General features: G+C 51.9%; 1 protein-coding gene across 2 annotated transcripts in view; it reads right to left on the minus strand.

Moving 5' to 3' along the window:
- Positions 1-12,704, minus strand: part of CRTC1 (CREB regulated transcription coactivator 1) — a 28,966-nt gene extending 16,262 nt beyond the window's left edge. For both annotated transcript variants that reach the window (XM_065748739.1, XM_065748740.1), the window contains exons 1-2: positions 12,540-12,704; positions 19-135 (exon numbers count right to left, since the gene is read on the minus strand). In XM_065748739.1, the coding sequence (XP_065604811.1) occupies positions 19-135; positions 12,540-12,665 (243 nt within the window). In that variant the 5' untranslated portion in view covers positions 12,666-12,704. The remainder of the gene's footprint in view (positions 1-18; positions 136-12,539) is intronic.
- Positions 12,705-17,659: the final 4,955 nt, after the last annotated feature.

Consider the following 17,659-nt stretch of genomic DNA (forward strand, 5'->3'; position numbering starts at 1 on the left):
CACTCCAAACAAACTCACCTGGAAGGGCAGATCCATGGCACTGTTTCCAATCTGATTCACATTTGGCAGCGACCCACCATAGTACTGGCCACGACTCTGTCCCAGTTGCAAATATTGGGTCTTCTGCAGCTGTAACTAAAAGAAAACAAGGCAGAGAGTGTGAGGGTAACAGAGCTGGTTTTCAGCTGTTTAATTAACACTGATCACCGAGGATGGAAACCACCCACAACAGCACAGATTCAACTCGGAGGATACCACAACGTACAGCTGGCGACCTGCTGCACAGAGCCTGTGTGACAGTGGATGGTGATGGGGGGAAATCAGCCGTGGAGTCAGCAATCACATTGCCTCTCCAACAAAGGACACCCCCACTGAAGCACACAGCCCTTACACCACTCAAACCCGACCTTTCGCTGCCACCTTCTGCACAGGAGCATGCTGCATCAGCAGCTCATTAGCGAGAGCCAGGATTTCTTTATCAGACTTTCATTAGAGATCTTTTTCACTGCTTTAGCTCCGTGGCACCAACAAAAACAAACATCAGAATCATTTCTCACTGAACCCTGCGTGGTTCCCAACTCGACAGCTGTCCGTGTAACACCGTGCTGCCACTGAAGCCCAAATTTACACCGATGCAGCAGAATTTGCAGCACCACTCCCACCCCCTGGGATGCACGGTTCGAGGCGAGGAGCTGCAGCTCGCAGCTGTGCTCACATAAAGTGCCTCTCCTCCCACTCCAGAGCAGCACGGATTTTTATCAGCTATGTCGTTCCTCACTGTTGTCAACTAGCTGCTACTGCACTCTGAGATGCAAGAACACTCCTAGATGGGTAGCAAGGAATTGTTTAAAGACTGAACGTTCGGCTCTTGGACTAGGTGCAGCGTGGTTGCCAAGGCACCGCAGTGTGTACATCAACAAATGTGGTTTAGTTCCACTCAAAAGAGATCCTAAAGCCTTCGCCTTGCAACGCCAGAATTCTGAAGAGCAACGTTTGGAAAAGCACCACAAAACAAAGGCATCACCCAAACTGGATGTTTACACGTGTTTTGTTTCTTTACCCTCTCTTAAAGCCCTACAGCTTCACCTCTGAGGTGGAGCAGAGATGTTTCCAGCGAGGCCAGAGCAGTAATGGCAGCAGTGGGGCTGAGCAGTGCTGACTGTGATGGGAACGTTGTGCTTCGGGGTCCAAACAGGAACACCTGAGACCAGGCAGCTCAGAGACCCCATCCAAAAGGCACAGACCCTCTGCCACCAACAGCAGCACAGCGTTGCAGCCCCAGCACAGAGCTGCCAAGGCACTGCATCAGAACGAGCTGTGCTTTTTGCCTGCTCCGTACATATGTTTTTGTTAAAAAAAAAAAAAGGCTTGCTTGGGACTGGTGCCAAACGTGAACTAAGTGCTCCAACAGGTGCTCTCCTAAGGAACCTCCTGTAAGACGTGCTGGGCTGGGGGGGGTTGCTTCATGCCCTTTAACGCTTTGCTCTCCCCCAGCACCACTGCAGCCCAGAGGAGCAGGACAGCTCTCCTGCAACCTGCAAGCAACAACACTGCTAGCTCAGCTCGCAGCAATGTAACACCAAGTGATGCTCCCAGGCTCCAAACGATGACATTTAACACAAGCAGGGACCTGCTCCCATCACTAATGATGCAGTGCTCTCCCAGATATCAGCTGTTATAGGAACGCGTCGATACGAACCAGCTCAGTGCTTCTGTTGAAATGGGGCTGAAGTTTGCTGTGTCTACAGCTGTGTGTGCACAGAGCCTCGAGTTATGCAGGGGAAAGGAAAACAAGGAGGGCACCACGACCCCAAAAGCACATCCAGTTTTCCTACTGCCTTTCTATGTGTCCAGAAACACGCAGAGGGGAATCAAAGGGAGCATTTGTTACAGCGCAGCACACATCACCATCTCTAAATTCCTCCTAGAAGGTATAAATAAGTAAAGTTTGGGGCAAATGACAAAGCTGAGTGCAGAGCTCAGCTGTCACCGAGGGGCAAATCTGACTCCAGAACGCAGAGGATCAAAACCCACCAGCAGCACATCCCACACAATGCCCCTTTTTTACACACGAAGATTTGATTCCCATAAGGGCAATAAAAGGGTGGAGTGTCCTTCCGACCAAAAAAATAAAGCTATCTGATGAGTACAGGAAGTCAGATCTCACGATAACCGCTCCGTTGCCGGTTTGCAGTTTCCATTCGAAGCTTTCTTACAAATTTCAGCTCTCCCCTTTAAAGGGGAGCTGCCAGCCCTGACCAGCAGCAAAGCAAGCGCAGATGCCAGTTAGAAACGTGCTACTGTGTCCTCACTGGAAATTAAGTTATGTTTAAAGGATTAACTCGAAGTTTTAGAGACCCTATTATGGGTGAATGGTGCTGTTCCCATCTGCTCCAAGCTCGCCACGGCTGCAGGAAGGAGATGAGGGCCCTCACCCACAGCAGTGGCCTTCCCAGGGCACACAGGGACAAACCTGTGAGACAGCAGAAGGGAGAGACTCCAGAACCACCAACGTGGCTTCCTTGTGCAGCGTGAAATTAAACATTCAGTTGCACAAACCCTCCAGACAAAGTCAGCACCGCGGAGGAATCCCGGTGGAAGTATTTTCTTCAAAGGGAGATTTCTTCCCATTCACAATCCTCGTGTTGATAAGAAAAGCAAACAGTCTTAAAAAGGAACATCAGTTAACGTCTGCTTCACGACTTACAGTTACTGCACGTAGACTCGGTGGGGTCACAGCCATTCAGGATCACACAATTAGCCATCCAGCTATTAAATGAAGACATCCTTTACGTTTGTGCCCTGTGGTTCACGGAGTGCTCTGCCCCCAAGGACTCTGGCTCCTCCCTCGAGTTCACCACTTTTCTTTCACATTCTGAAACTCATTCCATAAACTGAACGAATGTGCATTGGGGGTAACTGCTCATTTGAAGTGACCCTTCAAGAAAGTCGCCTAGCATTGATTTAATCGAATAAGGAAGGACTCAGCAATCGATAAGAGAAGCCTGATATGCCAAGGGAGGGAAAAACTGGTGGCCACGTTTCAGCAGAGGTGGCTGTGCAAGGCAGGCAGCTTCCAGGGAGCCGTGCAGCCCTCCTGCTCCTGCAGCACAGCTCCCATGGCCTCAGCACAGCAGCTGAACCGGTAGGAAATAGAGCATCTGTGCTAACCTGAACTTGACTCGCTCACCCCTCCGCTGGATGAGCTGCTCAGAGCAGGAGGGAACTGGGGGAGAAGAGCTTGAGAGCACAAAAGGGCAACTTTGGTACCTGAGCAACCCGGCCGAGCAGCCCAACTGCACACTGTGCTTCAGGGCTGCATAGCAGGGAACGCTGACATCTGAGCGAAGCTCATCTCTGCTCTCCTGGAAGCTGAAAGGTATGAAAACAACGAGGCAACAGATCCATAAGAGCAGCAGGGATTTGTCCTCCCTCTGCCACCACAGTCCCCACGACAGCACAGGAGCAATCAAAACCTTTCACAGAGCTCTCCTGGAGCTGTGCTGTGTGTAAAGCACTCCTGACACTGCAGCCTGCTGCTGGGTGCTCCCTCCCTCCTGGGGCAGCCACGTGTGCACTCCGGGCATTCAGAACACCCACTGCTCTTATGCTGATGCACTTGCATCCTAGCCACCTTCCCATAGGAGGAGGATAACCCCAGCAGCAGGAGATCAGACAGTATCACCGATACATCTGAGCACAACAGCACAGGAGCACACACGGGATGGGAGTTTCTCCTTAACTCACAGCATGTCCTGGTAGGCAAGGGGAAGAAAGCACACCACCTCCAACCACTCCTTTCACACCGAACTCATCACCCAACGCCGCTCCACCCAATGTAAGGACACAGTGCCAGGAAACTACAGTCGAAATTCTCTGATCAGAGACACTGATTCCCCAGAAGACGGCCTGGCCACGGAGCTAATGCAACCACCCAGCACTGCACAGCCCCAACCAGTGCTGCAGACACAGGAAGGGAGCTCTGAAAGCTGTGCTCTTCCCAAAACCAGAACACACTCAGTGTGCTCGGCTGCAAAGCCAGGGATGCTGTTCTGTTACTCCTGAATAATCAACCATTTGTGGCAGCCACGAAAAGCAAACCTGCACACAGAGGACAGAAAAAGCACGGCCAGCTGCCTCACAACTCCTCCTGGCTGATGGAGACAGCATCCACAGATGAGTCTGTTAACGAAAAAGAGAATCCCTCACAATTCCTTCTCCTTTGGGCTGTCACAATCAGGAAGAAACTGCAGCGAGCCAGCTCTTGAAAGCAACTTATTTCCTGCAGTTTCAAGTACCGATCCAACAGCAGCAGAGGATCCAAATGCACAGCTGTTCCTCCCAGGAAGACTGGTAAAGGAAATGAAGTCTGAAGTGCAGAGGAAAGGTATAATCCGCAGTGATAGCAGCTGCTCTGTCTGGGCCACTTGGGATTTAAAATATTCCATCATTATAACACAACGTTTTGCAATGGGTTTTTTGAATGTTAGTATGTTTTTCTTGTCATGAAAGTGAAGATTTTCACACTGGCTGGGAACAGACAAGTGCGGACAAGCGGAGCAGAAGTTTCCCTTGTTGCTGCTGCCAATCACATTTGGCCTTACGACGCTGTTACCGTCCTGGTGCAACAGATACTGCAGAGCAGAGTACTACCAGGCCAGAACAGGAAGCCAAACGTCTACTAGAAACTAAGTGAAAACTACCACGAGATCATCCGGACGTATGGGATGAACCGGACCTGAACCCAGGCTTCCGAACTGCCACATCACTGCGTGCTCCTCCATCACCAGAACTGTCACTTCAGTCACTTGCAAATATTTGCTCCATTATCACACTGACGTTTTGGGACACAAACAACTCCGCAGGCCAGCCCGACCGCAGCCAGCAATACGAACTCGAGCAAAAAATATTTCTTTTTTCCTTTTTTTTAAGGAATGAGAATCTGTCGCAATACACCGGAATTCAGCAGCCACACAAGAGCTGTGTTTGCTCCACAACAAACCCCGCTGGCAGCAAAGCACTGCAGCCTCAGCACTGCTCTGAGCTGCAGATGGCTGTGGTTCACTAACACACGTCCAAGGGCTGATGGTTTTCCCTTCGTAGAGACTTTAACAATGGGATGCAGAGCACCAGAACCAAAGGGATTCACAGCATGGGGGTCTGCGGGGATGCAAGGGGAGGCAGAACTCTGCCCCTCCCCGGGAGCCCTCCCCATAAATCAAACTGGAAAGCACAAAACGTGGATTTCTGCCGTAATGTAATCACCTAGTTAGAGGATAGGGGACAGCAAGCTAGCTGACTTCTGATGTTAAACACCTGATTCCCTGGGACTTACGTGAGGCTGCAATTCCAGCTGCTTACCAGTAAGCCGAGGTCTCTTGTACAGGAGCACCAGCACGGCTCCCTCCTGCCTGCAGAGAAACTTCCACTCGCTCAGGCTGTCCTGAATGACACTGTGCTTTGGAAAGGAGAAAGGAGATGAGAACTTCTTACCCCTACTTCCCCTTGACAACGCGAGCCGCATGAGGACGGCGATCCCCAAAGAAAAACGGTACAAATATTTGTGAAATCATTTCACTTTTGCAGTTAGAGTGGGGAGAAGGCGAGGCAGAGCCAGCCCCACGGCTCAGGTGCAAAGCATCACTGCTGCACACCGACCTGAAACAAACTTCTCCCAACTGGTAACCGTGACACTGCTCCGCTAAAAGCATTATAATCCAGTTAAATAAATTTCATTCATAAGAGATGAAATATATACTGATCAGCAAAGCTTAAGCAGGGATCACTTGAGTCCCTGCCAACGAGCAATCGCTGCACTTTTAGCGCTCCAAGAGAGCCAATTATTACTCATGAGTTCATGATGTTTTCTTCACCTTCCTGTTGAAGAGATTATTTAAGACCTCAAATCACTTAACTGGATTGTTTTGTCCTGTTATGAGTCATCTACAAATTCCAAGGCACCATTAGATTCTCCTTCACGGGCTGAAACCAACTCCCCAGATTGCCTCAGCTCTAAAACGTGGAGGAAACGGGGCTATAAAAATTACACCCATCCCCAGACCCCCATCCCCAGGTGTCTTCTAGAGTTCGTGTGAAAGCGAAAAGATCTCACCTCCTCGTATACAATTACTATTTATAAACCACCCCAAATCCACAGTACGCTCCAGGCCAAAAACCCTTCTTCCTGTAAATCCAAAGAGACCAAAACAGAGCGCTTATCCGCTGCAGGAAGACAAAAAGAGCTGGGGGAGAGGGAGGGAGGCAGCACGCAATGCTGAACTTTGGCTTTTATTTGTGACTGCTGCTTTTGACACCAGCAGAACCTCTTTACACGTTATCTGCACTCAGCTGCCTCCCCCAGACCAGGCAGCACGGGGCTGCGGGCAAAGATCCCCCACGAGCAAAGCTCAGAGCCTGAATCATGGCAGTGATTGGATTCAGCACACAGGCTGTCACTCCGTGCTGGAGGAACACTTTGCTATCGCTGCAGAACAAAGGTTTGCTGTTTGAGACTTAACAGTCACAACCGAGTCGCAAGGAAAAACAGGATACAGCACAACTCGCGCCTTAAAATAGTGACTGTTCTTCAGAGCTCTGCTCTATCACCGGGCAGGGAGCCAAGCTGAGCTACAATGTGAACCAAACCTGATTTGCACTGCTTTTAAAAACAAACCAGATCCCATGGCAGTCCCGAAAGCACCGCCCTGCTGATGTGAGAGGCTTTCAGCAGCAGAAAGGCAGGCACGTCGCTGCTAATTGGGCGCAGCGCTTCGGAGAGGACATGCACATGAAGCTCACTGATGTTCTGATAGCAGGAAATCCCTCGCTTTCCCAACACAGCACAATCAAGGTCTGATTCTTGCCCTGATGGTTGTTACTTGCTAACAGCACTGCTTGGAGTGGGGCAACATGAGCACCCGCTGCTGGATGGGCAAAACCCCACAGAAGGAATGCCCACTAAAACAAAAACGTCCCCACGCCGCCCCCCCCCCCCCCATTGAAATACCTCAGAAAGACAAAATAGCAGCGGAGATGCCCTCATTAAGCAAGATAAAAATAGCTTTTATGCTCCGTTTTTTATTTTTAGCAGAAGGCTGACAATTCAGTTACGTAACCCCCCGCGACGTGTGAACGCCGGGCAGGGAAGGGGAGCAGCTCCCAGGAGCACGCCCAGCTCCCAGCACAGCACTGCAGGACGTGCACGTGCAGCTGTGCCAGCACTGCCTTCAGCAGGTGCAAAGATGCCACCTCCCCATCCTCTCAGCACTGCAGCTGCACGGCACGGTTACCTGCACCCATCCCTCGTGCTGCTCCCAGCACGTGCGACCACGAGCCCGCCTGCTGCAGCTGACTGCTCCAGGAGCATTACAACCAGCTGCCATTAATTAAAGCAACGTTCTCTGAATGCGAAATGCTCCCAACGAGGCAATTGTTCCAGTGCAGAAGTGAGAAACCTGATTACAGTGAGAAATCCGCGGGACACGTGAATCCGAGCAGGCCGGCAGATTGCACCCAATGAGTTTTGCTCTCCTCTGCCCTCGTGGAAAAATGGCACGGAGCTGAGGGGAGCAGGGCCTGGCAGGGCTGGGGGTGGAGGACTGCAAGGAGGACGATGGCTGGGTGCAGAGGAACAGGGGAAAGCCCAGCAGCACCACGACAGCCACGAACGCGACCTACGCACTCCTGCAAGGAAAGGAAACAGGTGAGAACTCAACGTGGTCAACAATCACAGTCTTCCCCTTTCCCTCTCGTTTTCCCCCTTTAATCCTGCATGAGGACTCTGAGTGTGCAGTGTGGCACACGGGTGCAGTCCCTAGGGGATGATGTGCAGAACACGACTGCCACCAACACTCCGTTACAGCGATATGAAGTGGCCGTGAGCTCACACCACAGAGCTCCCATGGACAAACAGGAGCTCCTGCAAAGCTCACGTGGCCCAAAGAGCACCAGAGGAGAGCTCGGCAGAAATCTCATCCCCAGATATCACTTACACAGCACTGAACATCCTATGCAAAGCACGGAGGACAAATCGAAGCATCGTTTTAAACTTGAACTCCTATGCACCATCAGATACGCAAATCTTAGCTAACGAGCTCATAAATACTTACAGCTTGGCTGCCACCTCGAGTTTATATGGAAGCCTTTGGGGCCACGTGTCTGCATGGAAATGCACATAGTTTAGGCCAACAGGAAAACAAAGGGAAGCAGCACTGAGGCCACAACTCCTTGCTGCCTCACAATGCACATGGCTGCGAGCTGATGTTCATACAAACATCTTCCTGCTTCCTCCAGCCCTGCCAGCAGCCACACAGCCCCAGCTCCAAAGCAACAGCTCCACCAGCACCTTCACAGCAAGGCCAGCAGACAGCAGCCATCACAACCAGCAGTGCTGCCTTCAAGAAGGAAAAGCTGCTTTCCTTAAGCTGCAGCATCCCGTTTGCTGGGGGATGCAGATCGCATATCAGGCACAGAGTAGTGATGGAAAGGACCATTAGGGGCTGATCAATGCCTTTATGGAGACTGTTCAGCCCAAGAAAACACTCCTGAGCAATTAAAGAAAAGGAAACCACGACAAACATTACGCCTTTAAGCCAACTTGTGGAAATCCCCACTGACCACGACAGAGAAGACGTCCACTTTTTGCACAATTAGCATCTCGTTACTGCTGCCACAGAGCGCCCAGAAGTGCCGGGTAATTTCCTGAATTAATGCCAGCACATCATTCAGGTTAAGAAGGAATCAGCTCCTTACGTGGACTGACAGCTGTCTGCAGCACGTTTGTAGCTCTGGCACCTGCAGCTGTAAGTCAAAGTCACCAGCACAACGTGAGGACGGAAAGAAAGGGGTGCCTGCCCCTGAAAGCTGTCAGCATCTGAGCTGCCAGCACAGCTCACCTCTGTGCCAGCAGGGAGAAAAGCCCTCGAAGGGGTGAGGAGCTGGCTGCACAGAACTCTGCTCTCACCGAAGGACTAACTTCGAGAAACGCGTGGCTGGAAGCACAAAAACAGTCACTGTGTCCTTAGAAAAACAACACAAGGAAGACCTGAGCGGGCTCCCAAGCAGAAAGGCTGCCCTGCTGAGCCAGGGCTGAGCTCTGCAGCACAGCTATCAGCTGCGGCTTGCGCTGTTTACCTTGGACAGCTCAGGCCGAGGAAGGAGGGCAGAGTGCTGCACAGGAACAGAGATCCTTTGTGCCCCTGCCAGAGCTCATCCTTACACTCACACCAACTCTCCCTGGCGTGAAGTCTCCCAGGCCCCCAGCACTGTGCTGCTGCTTCAGCCCGTGCAGCCCAGGGCCAGGTGCAGACGAGCAGGGCAGTTTGGGACCCACTGCTCCCCGACCCACTTCTGGGCCTGGAAACATGCGAGCCCTCCAGCTGGGAAGTAACGGAGCAGGGCAGCAGGCAGAGCCACATCCAAAGCAGCACTGCTGCACAGGAGGAGCTCCCTATTGCCAGGAACAAAGCCACCTGCAGCTGGCAGCACCCAGCCCCGGCTCCGAGGGCCGAGTCCTGAATCCGATGCACTTCTTTCACACCTTTCACTCGCATAGAAGTGCCATTCTGCCATCAGAATTTCTTTTGTATCAGACTATTATCGGGAATCACTGCGACACTGTCCTCACCATTAGTGTTCACCATTTTTTAAACTAGAGATTAGCACTGCTGATTGAAGAAGACAAATGCTGTGCCACCGAGGAGCAGTGGCTGTCACCAGAGGTGCTCTCCTGAGGACAGTGGTGAGCAGCAGCTCACACACTTCCCATACACTGTCCGTGTGCGTGGACAGCCCGCAGGCAGCGCTGGAAGTCTGCAGCATGCCATGGTTCACCTGCTTACCTTTCCTCCCCACTTTCACTGCAGCATCAGCGGGAGCAGCCCAGCCCTGCAGCAGTTTGTGGAGCTGGGAGGCTCAGGGGGGGGCTCCTTTAGGAGGCAGAGCTGCAAAATCCGTGACAGGGAGCTCAAACACAGCTCCAGCCCGAATCCCATAGAGCTAAGTGCCTCCAACAATATATATGATACACGAATAAATAAACAGCCCTGGAAACTCAAGAGAGCATTTCCAGCTGAACATGAACTACCTTTAAAACGCAGGTGAGAAGTTTTAAAAACTTAAATGCTTTAACGTATGGCTCTTCAGATGAGATGTGAGGAGCTCAGCGCTATCTGTGTCATCTTGCATGGCACTGCCTTATCAGCTGCAACTTCAGATGGCAGCAGCAGCTCTGGCTGAGGGAACACACACACAGCAGCGAGCATCCCCACGCTGAGCTACAACAGCATGGAGAGCAGGCCCTGGTAAACAGCTCAGAAATCAGAGCAGCACTGAAATTTCATGCTTTGCATTTAAAAAAGAAGAAGAAAAAATGAGGGAACAGAACCACCAGCAAAATACAGGAGTCACACAGAACAAACACCCCCTCTTCTCACCCACTTAGTTACTATGGGACTCGCAGAAATCTCTGGATTATAAACACCAAGGTCCCACTCACAAGACAATTAAGCAGATCCAGTGCTTCCATCAGCCACCCACCTGCGGGGCTCCTCACAAGCTGTGTGGCTGCAGAAAAGCTGGAATGCACACTGCACCGGGCAGCTGAAAGCCAGCACTGCTGCTCCTGAGCACCTCTGGAAACCATCATCATTTCATTCTCAAACAAATCTGGAGACGTACATATTTTTTACCACCCGAGTGGCAATGGATGAAAATAAAGGAGTTCATATTGCACTCTGTCTTGTCTCGGATGAGAAGGAAGCGTTGCAATGCACAAATCTCAGATGGACTCGATGGTTAAATGGGTGCTAGGTTCCCAAGTGAGAAAGCAAGCCCAGAAACAGCACGGGTATGCACAAGAAATGGTGGAACAGTAGTTTCCTGCCTCTGCTGCGACCAGTAACTAACAATAAGAGAGACAAGAGGGTAAACAGCACAAGAAGACAATTACTAATAATGAAAAAGCAACAGAAATTCTGGGCTGCTTCCACACACTGAGTAACGCGTTTTCAAAGTGACAGCGAAGTGCTGGCTGCCAAACGAAAACGACAGCAAACAGCAAAGTTGTGCTTAACCCCTCTCTGCTTTTATGCAGCATTTTAAACACAGATGAAATCATGGAATTCAGAAGAAGTCGACAAAGGAGACATTTTACTCCGCTGCTCGATCAGTGTTTCCACCACTTCAGTACCCAGAATCCTCACACAACTCATTCATCTTGGGTCCCTTCCTCAGTATCGGGTTCTTGAAAATGAGAGGGGGTTTGTGTTTGCAAATCCTGGATGAGAAACACTCAGATGTGGAAGCAAGCAGGCGAGCACTGTGACTTACAGACATCCCATCCTGCAGAAGGACCTGAGAGAAAAGGGAAGGACCACCGCGGACTTCACGTACGAGCCCCAGCCACCGAAAGGCAAAAACCACAGGAGATGGAGCTACACAGGCACACTGGAGGACCGAGACAACTCCACAGCTGCAAACCCCTCCAAACCTTCCTCGCTGTGCTCGCAGCTCAGCATCCCAACACTCAGCAGATGCTCAGCACAGCCCCGGCCTCGCACTGCTGCAGCCGCGTGCCTTTGTTTTCCCTCTGCCCAGCAGCAGCACCACGGTGAAACAAACACCGGCCCTGCCCTGACCCCGAGCACCGAACGGAGAGCTTTTACTGCACATCCAACGGCACTCATTCCCTCGCTCAGCCACAAACAGGCTCGTAAACGTTCCTGAAGCGGTTGGAAGAGAAACGAAAACGTTGAGACGAGCAGGTGGGAGCAGAAGCACAAGGGAGAGCTGCGACAGGCGCGGATCTCGAGCAGCAAAGGGCTCTGATGTTCGGCAGACCGCTCGTTACGCCGCTAATTCCTAAGGACGGGCTTTGCAGAGGCAGCAGCCACGGAGCATCGGGACGTGCGGCAATTCGCACCCACGGGGAACAGAACCGCTGACACACGGCCCTGCAGCTCCCGCTTCGCCTCCGTGGGTCTCCGTGCCCCCAAAGTGGGGGTCCGGGGTTCCGTCTGAAAGGCGGAGACCCCCCAACCCGGCTCCAGGCCTACCTCAGCAGACAGAAAACACCCCCTCGGAGCGGGGCTGTGACAGTGTGAGCGATGCAGACCCTCCCTCGGTTCCTCCCGACCGCCTGCGGGGCTCCCCCTGCCCCGAGGACCCCCCCCCCCCCACACACACGGAGCGAGCCCCGCTCCGGGAGCACCGGGACCCGAACCCACGGCGCTCCGGTTCCGCCGGGCGGTGGGGGCGGCGCGCTGCCCCCCGCCCCGAACTGAGAACACCGCCTTCGCCCCCCCCACCCCCCACCGCCAGGGGGCGCTGTTCGCCGCCCCGCCCGCGCCGCTGCCCCCGGGGCCGGGGGCGCCGCCGCCCTTCCTCCTCCTCCTCCTCCTCCTCCTCCTCCTCCTCTTCCTCCCTCTCCTCTCCCTCCTCCTCCTCCTCATCCCGCCCCCCCACCACACCCGCTGCCACCACCGGGGGCGCGCGCTGGGCAGCGGCGGGGGGGCCGCGAGCGGTTTGCGGCGCTGCCTCACCCGGTGGGCGCGGGTCAGGCTCAAGTCCTTCATGACCTCCTCGAAGGCCGCCGTCTCCTCCGCCTGCTTCTGGTTGTGCAGCGCGATCTTCTCGCTGAATTTCCGCGGGTTGTTCGAGGCCGCCATCTTCCCCCGTCCGCATCCCCCTCCCCGCGCCGGAGGGGGCGAGGCGCATGCGCCGGGCGGGCCGGGCGGGCGGGCGGAGGGTCTCGCTACGCATGCGCGGCGGCAGGAGGGGGCGGTGAGGGGGCGGAGGGACGCATGCGCACAGGCGGCGGCGGCGAGCGCGGGAGGAGGTGTCTGCGCCGCGCGTGCGCAGTGGAGGGGCTTCCCTCGGCGGCGGGGTGAGGAGGGGGCGCGCGGTTGCGCGTGCGCGATTCGGTGCTCGCCGCCCTCAGCGGTCGCGGACGGGGCGGTTGTAAGGGAGATAAAAGCAAGGGAGATAAAAGCAAGGGAGATAAAAGCGGCCGCTGCCCTGTCCTGGTGCATCGCTCTTCCTCCTGGAAGCCAATCCCATAAGGGTCGGGCTATGAGAGCGAAGAAATCAGCGCTGCTCTCGCTTCCATTATCGACCACCTCTGCGGCCTCGGTTCAGTCGGTTTATCGGGCACTGATAAGCACTTCCTGCTCGTGTAAAAACACATCCTAGGTACACACCGCTGCAAGGCTGCGGGAGGTGGGTGGGTGACGCTCAGCAGCTGGCAGCTGAGCAATAAAGGCATGTCCTAAAGCCGTGTCCTGCCCTGCGGCCTCGCTGCTGGGCACCCTGCGTTTCCGAGGTGGGAAGAGGGAGCGTTGCAGAGAAGGGAGCTGGGACTTAACCACCATTTCCTAGCAGGATCAGCCGTGTCGCTGCTGACAGATGTTAGTGTAACCTGTTCCTGTATTTCTGAGCATTAACAGCCAGCACTGGTCTTCAGATAAATGCCCTCTAGTTTGTGTACATGAACAGCACATGACCCGCAAGATTGGCCTGTCACACTAAAAGCACATCGACCTTAAGATTTAACACTAGGATACCCATTATCCGCATTGTTTTTGCTTGAGAAGTGAGATAACGATAAGTAATCTGTTAAATTGCACTGGATTTAATACTATAGGTGGTAATAACAAGCATCCACAGCCCCAGCTGTCACTCTGCCTTTTGCAGTGCCAAAAGATTAAGTGCCTCAGATGAAACTTGATAAATTTTCCCCTCTTGGATCTCGCAAGATTGAAGAGAGTGAAATCTCCCCTCTGACGGCTCTCCAGCTCTGGGTTTGTGGGGAAGGAACACAGATGGCCAGGCAGAGGGGGGGGGTCGACTTCCTCTCTTTGGAAGACTCCCTTCTCTTATTGTTTCGCCTGTGCAGCTTTATCAGATTGAATTCCATTGTGCAATCTGGGCCCTGCTTCTGATCCTAATGTCTCTGATTTTAAAACAGTTTGCGTAACTAACTTCTCTTTAATACAACACTTGTGTTTGCTGAGCTGCTTCTGGAATTTCTCACCCACTCACAGCTCCTCATTTTGGGGTGTGGGTGGATCTGAATGGCTGCTAAGTGCATGACCTAGCAGACAATGTAAATCTTGACTGCATTAAGACATTGGCAAGGAGACATTTTAGATTGGTGCCAGGTTTCCTTCTTCCTCCACTGAAGGAGATATGCCATGCCTTTGACAAAATGATGAGCTCATACCATAAGTATTATTTATGTCTCCTGCCGTCTTCACCTTGAGCACATATGGGGCCATGTGAGAACAACTTGATCTCACTCGAAAGCTGTGATGGGTTCCCCTGAGACAGCAGTTCTATCTCTCCCAGCCTTCCAGACGTGTTATGAAAAAGTTTCTTGTAAATGAGAATCAGAGCTTTGCTCTGAAGCAAACAAAGAGTCATTGGAGGACTGGGGTGTTGTGTTCACATCTGCTTTTGTAGCAAACAACTCCTCACCGAGCAGGCTGCAGCTCCTAACAGCAGATGCAGCCAAGAGCAAGCGGGTTGCGGGGAGGAGGTTTTGTTTACTTATCACTTGTTTGGTATCCTCCAGATCCTTCGGAATTGCTCTGGCAGATGAGATGCAGCTACTTCCATATTCTCCCTTAGAGGCTTCAGAGGAAGGTGTGAGGTTGAACAGCTTACACAACAGCACAGCAGTGGGAGCCTGTGCCGTGATCGACAAGTGAGCTGACCTTTTTGTGTTGCTTTTTGCTTACAGACACAAAGATTCTGATCTCTAGCACTTCCTACTTAATGTTCCTGTTGACTGACGCTCCCATTATCCTCAAAGAAAATCCTGTGAAGTCCACGGAGTCCACAGTTTCAGTGTTATTTTGAACTATGCTCCAACTTGTGCTTTCAGCGGGAGAACATTTTCTTGTCTCACCCAGCATTTCTACTGTTTCTTTAATGTAAGAGATGCTTGCTCCCAAAGGGCAGCACCTGAATTAGCCCCTCTGCACCGTGCATCAGATCTGATGAGCAGTCCAGCAAACCAAACCACAGTCACGTGGACAGCCTGGCTCTGCTCTCCTGCAAGGAGTATGGGGAGATCCTTGCTCTGAGCACCAGCGTTCCCTGACGGTGCCAGCACCATCCTTCCACTTCAGTTTCTTCACCATTCCCTGTAAATTCAAAAATTATAGGGATAAAAGAAAAAAAAAACACTGACTGCTGAAAGATATTATTCTCATTTCTACGGGGTTTATCTTCTGCTGCTCTATAATACCTTGGCAACCCCACAGAGGATTCTGGGCTGGTTATTTTTCCCAGAATTGAGGCCTGGCTTCATGCCACACTGAAGCAAGGAGTATTCCCGTGATGCTACGGTGATACGAGCTGATAAAGCAGCAGCCACTTTTCGTCCTTCCAAAGATAAGCCTTGAATAGGAGGCAAAGCTTTCAGTGTGGGTATATTCACAGCCAGCGCTCCAAGGTGAGGCACCCTTAAGAATTAAGCACTTTATTGAAACAAAACAGGAAACCTGGGAACACTTTTTAACCACGGAGAGATTACACCATCACACATCAGAGCGGTAGATCTCTCTCCTGCTATCTTTAAGCAGAAATACACTACAGCAAAAATACAATGCTATTCACCATTTGCTTCGATCGTAGCTAATAGGACTCACACAGTTAACTGCCTGCCTCCTCCTCTGCTTTATATCCCAGTGTAAAACCACTGCTCTTTCCAGGCCTTCGAACATATGTTTACCCGCTCATCTGATGCATTTTTATGCTGAAGGTATAAAAAAGGGACCCAAGGGTGAAGGAAAATCCGTTTGCAGATACTGATAATGTTTGCACGAAAACCCGATGGCCACTGAGACAAACATGCCAGACAAATTGAGGCACCTCTGGAGTCGGAGTGGGGTCAGTAAAGCAGCAGTACTACAAAAGGTCGATTCCTCAGCTGGTGTCTGAGCAGCCCCCACAGCAGTCCCGTTTCGCTGCCTCCTGTGACTGGTTTTGTTCTCTTTGCCCTCCACGAACCGAGTTCATTTGCACACCAAACAAACAAGGTGCACAGGAGGGACAGGGGTTGCTCTGTGAGCACTGCTTTCCTGGGACAGCAGCAGCAGGACACTGCGAGACCAAAGCGTTGCTTCTATTATGCAGCCCTGCTTGCAAATTCTTTTGTAGCCTCAAAGTAAAAGCATCTCCTATCCCCCTCCCTCCTCCTGCCACTGAAGCAAAGCAGTGCATTGATGAACTTGCCTACTGGGACAGTTCTGAAGGGCAGATTGCAAGTTTGGTTCAGAAGCCACGTCCCCACCCCAGCAGGTTTCTCCTGCACAGTCTGCAGCGCTGATCACTGCTGACTGAAGCCATTTTAAGGCTGCCGTTCACATCAGCACACGGGAACTTCACACACGTGGCTTTACCCTACCTCAGCAAAACAGGCATACATTTAACAGCAGACTCTACTCTGCACTGAAACACCATCTGAAGAGCTTTCCATGACCTGGGTGCTTTATGCGACTCGCAGACCTTGGGCTTGCCTTGAGAAAATGCATCTCTGAGAAGCTCGTTTCACCTCTTGGATGGGAGCAGCGAGTTGGAGCAGCGAGTCGTTCCCTCCAACTCTAATTGCTGTTCTGCAAAATCCCCGAAAGGAATGCAGCAACTTGTTTCTGACTGTGAAAATGGGCAAGCTTCAAGCCCTCAGCTGAAAACCTGCCCGACATCTGGCCTGGGATCAAGGTTTGCTTTTATGGCCGTCCATGCCCAACGGGTGGACACACTTCTGGATTAATGCTCCCAACAGAAGCGGGGCAGATGGAGTCCCTCCCTTCCCCCTCGTGCCCCCAGTAAGCGCAGCAGCTGAAAGAACACACTGATCTTTCAGAAAGACTCAGATCCCTCATGAAAAAGCCTAAAAAGCCTCAAGCACAGCCCCATAGTAAAGCAGAGGAAGGTTACTGCAAGCAGCAATGGACACCTGCCCTAGCACAGAGCTCACAAGCAACCATACACGTGTGCATGGGGAGCATCCCCTGAGTACTACACCTGAACCCCTTTTACCTGGTACATGCTTTGATTTTCTTCCTAAGAAACAGCAAGCACATACATTCAGCAGAAAAAAGCTGTCCTCACGTGAGATTCTTAAAGCATGCAAAATTAAGGTCCGGACATGCTAACTGCACCACAGGGCAAATCTCTCTTTTCCAAAGCTCAGCAAAATTCATACATTCCTTCTAAATCCAGTTGTGAACCACTATCCTTAAGGTACTAACACTGAATGCAGGTATTGACAGTGCCAAGCAGTAAACCTGAGCCCATAAGGAGGAGCACGTAGTTCAACCAGAGCCCAGGCCACAAGGAGGGGAAAACCAACCAGCCAACCAAGGGGAGAAGGGTGCACTCAGAGCAAACAATGCAAACCTTGGAGGGAGACACAGATCAGCAGTCTGATAACCATATGTAAAATAGGTTTTCTAGTACATTTTCAAAGCACTGTGACCGGAAGACATAGATCAAAAAGGTTACACTCATCTGAAAGGATGAGTTCTGCTCTAGGCACTCCAGTGTTAATGTACTGCAACTCCAGTGACTTCAAAGGAATTGCTGCAGATATAAAGCAGTGTAGCCAGAAGCACTGGCTGGTAGCCTGCATAAACAAGCAAAAAAGATTTTCATT

This window comes from Cyrtonyx montezumae, unplaced genomic scaffold (genome assembly GCF_038088225.1).
Source record: "Cyrtonyx montezumae isolate F1298 unplaced genomic scaffold, pur_monq_1.0 scaffold_51, whole genome shotgun sequence".
In the NCBI taxonomy this organism is placed as follows: domain Eukaryota; kingdom Metazoa; phylum Chordata; class Aves; order Galliformes; family Odontophoridae; genus Cyrtonyx; species Cyrtonyx montezumae.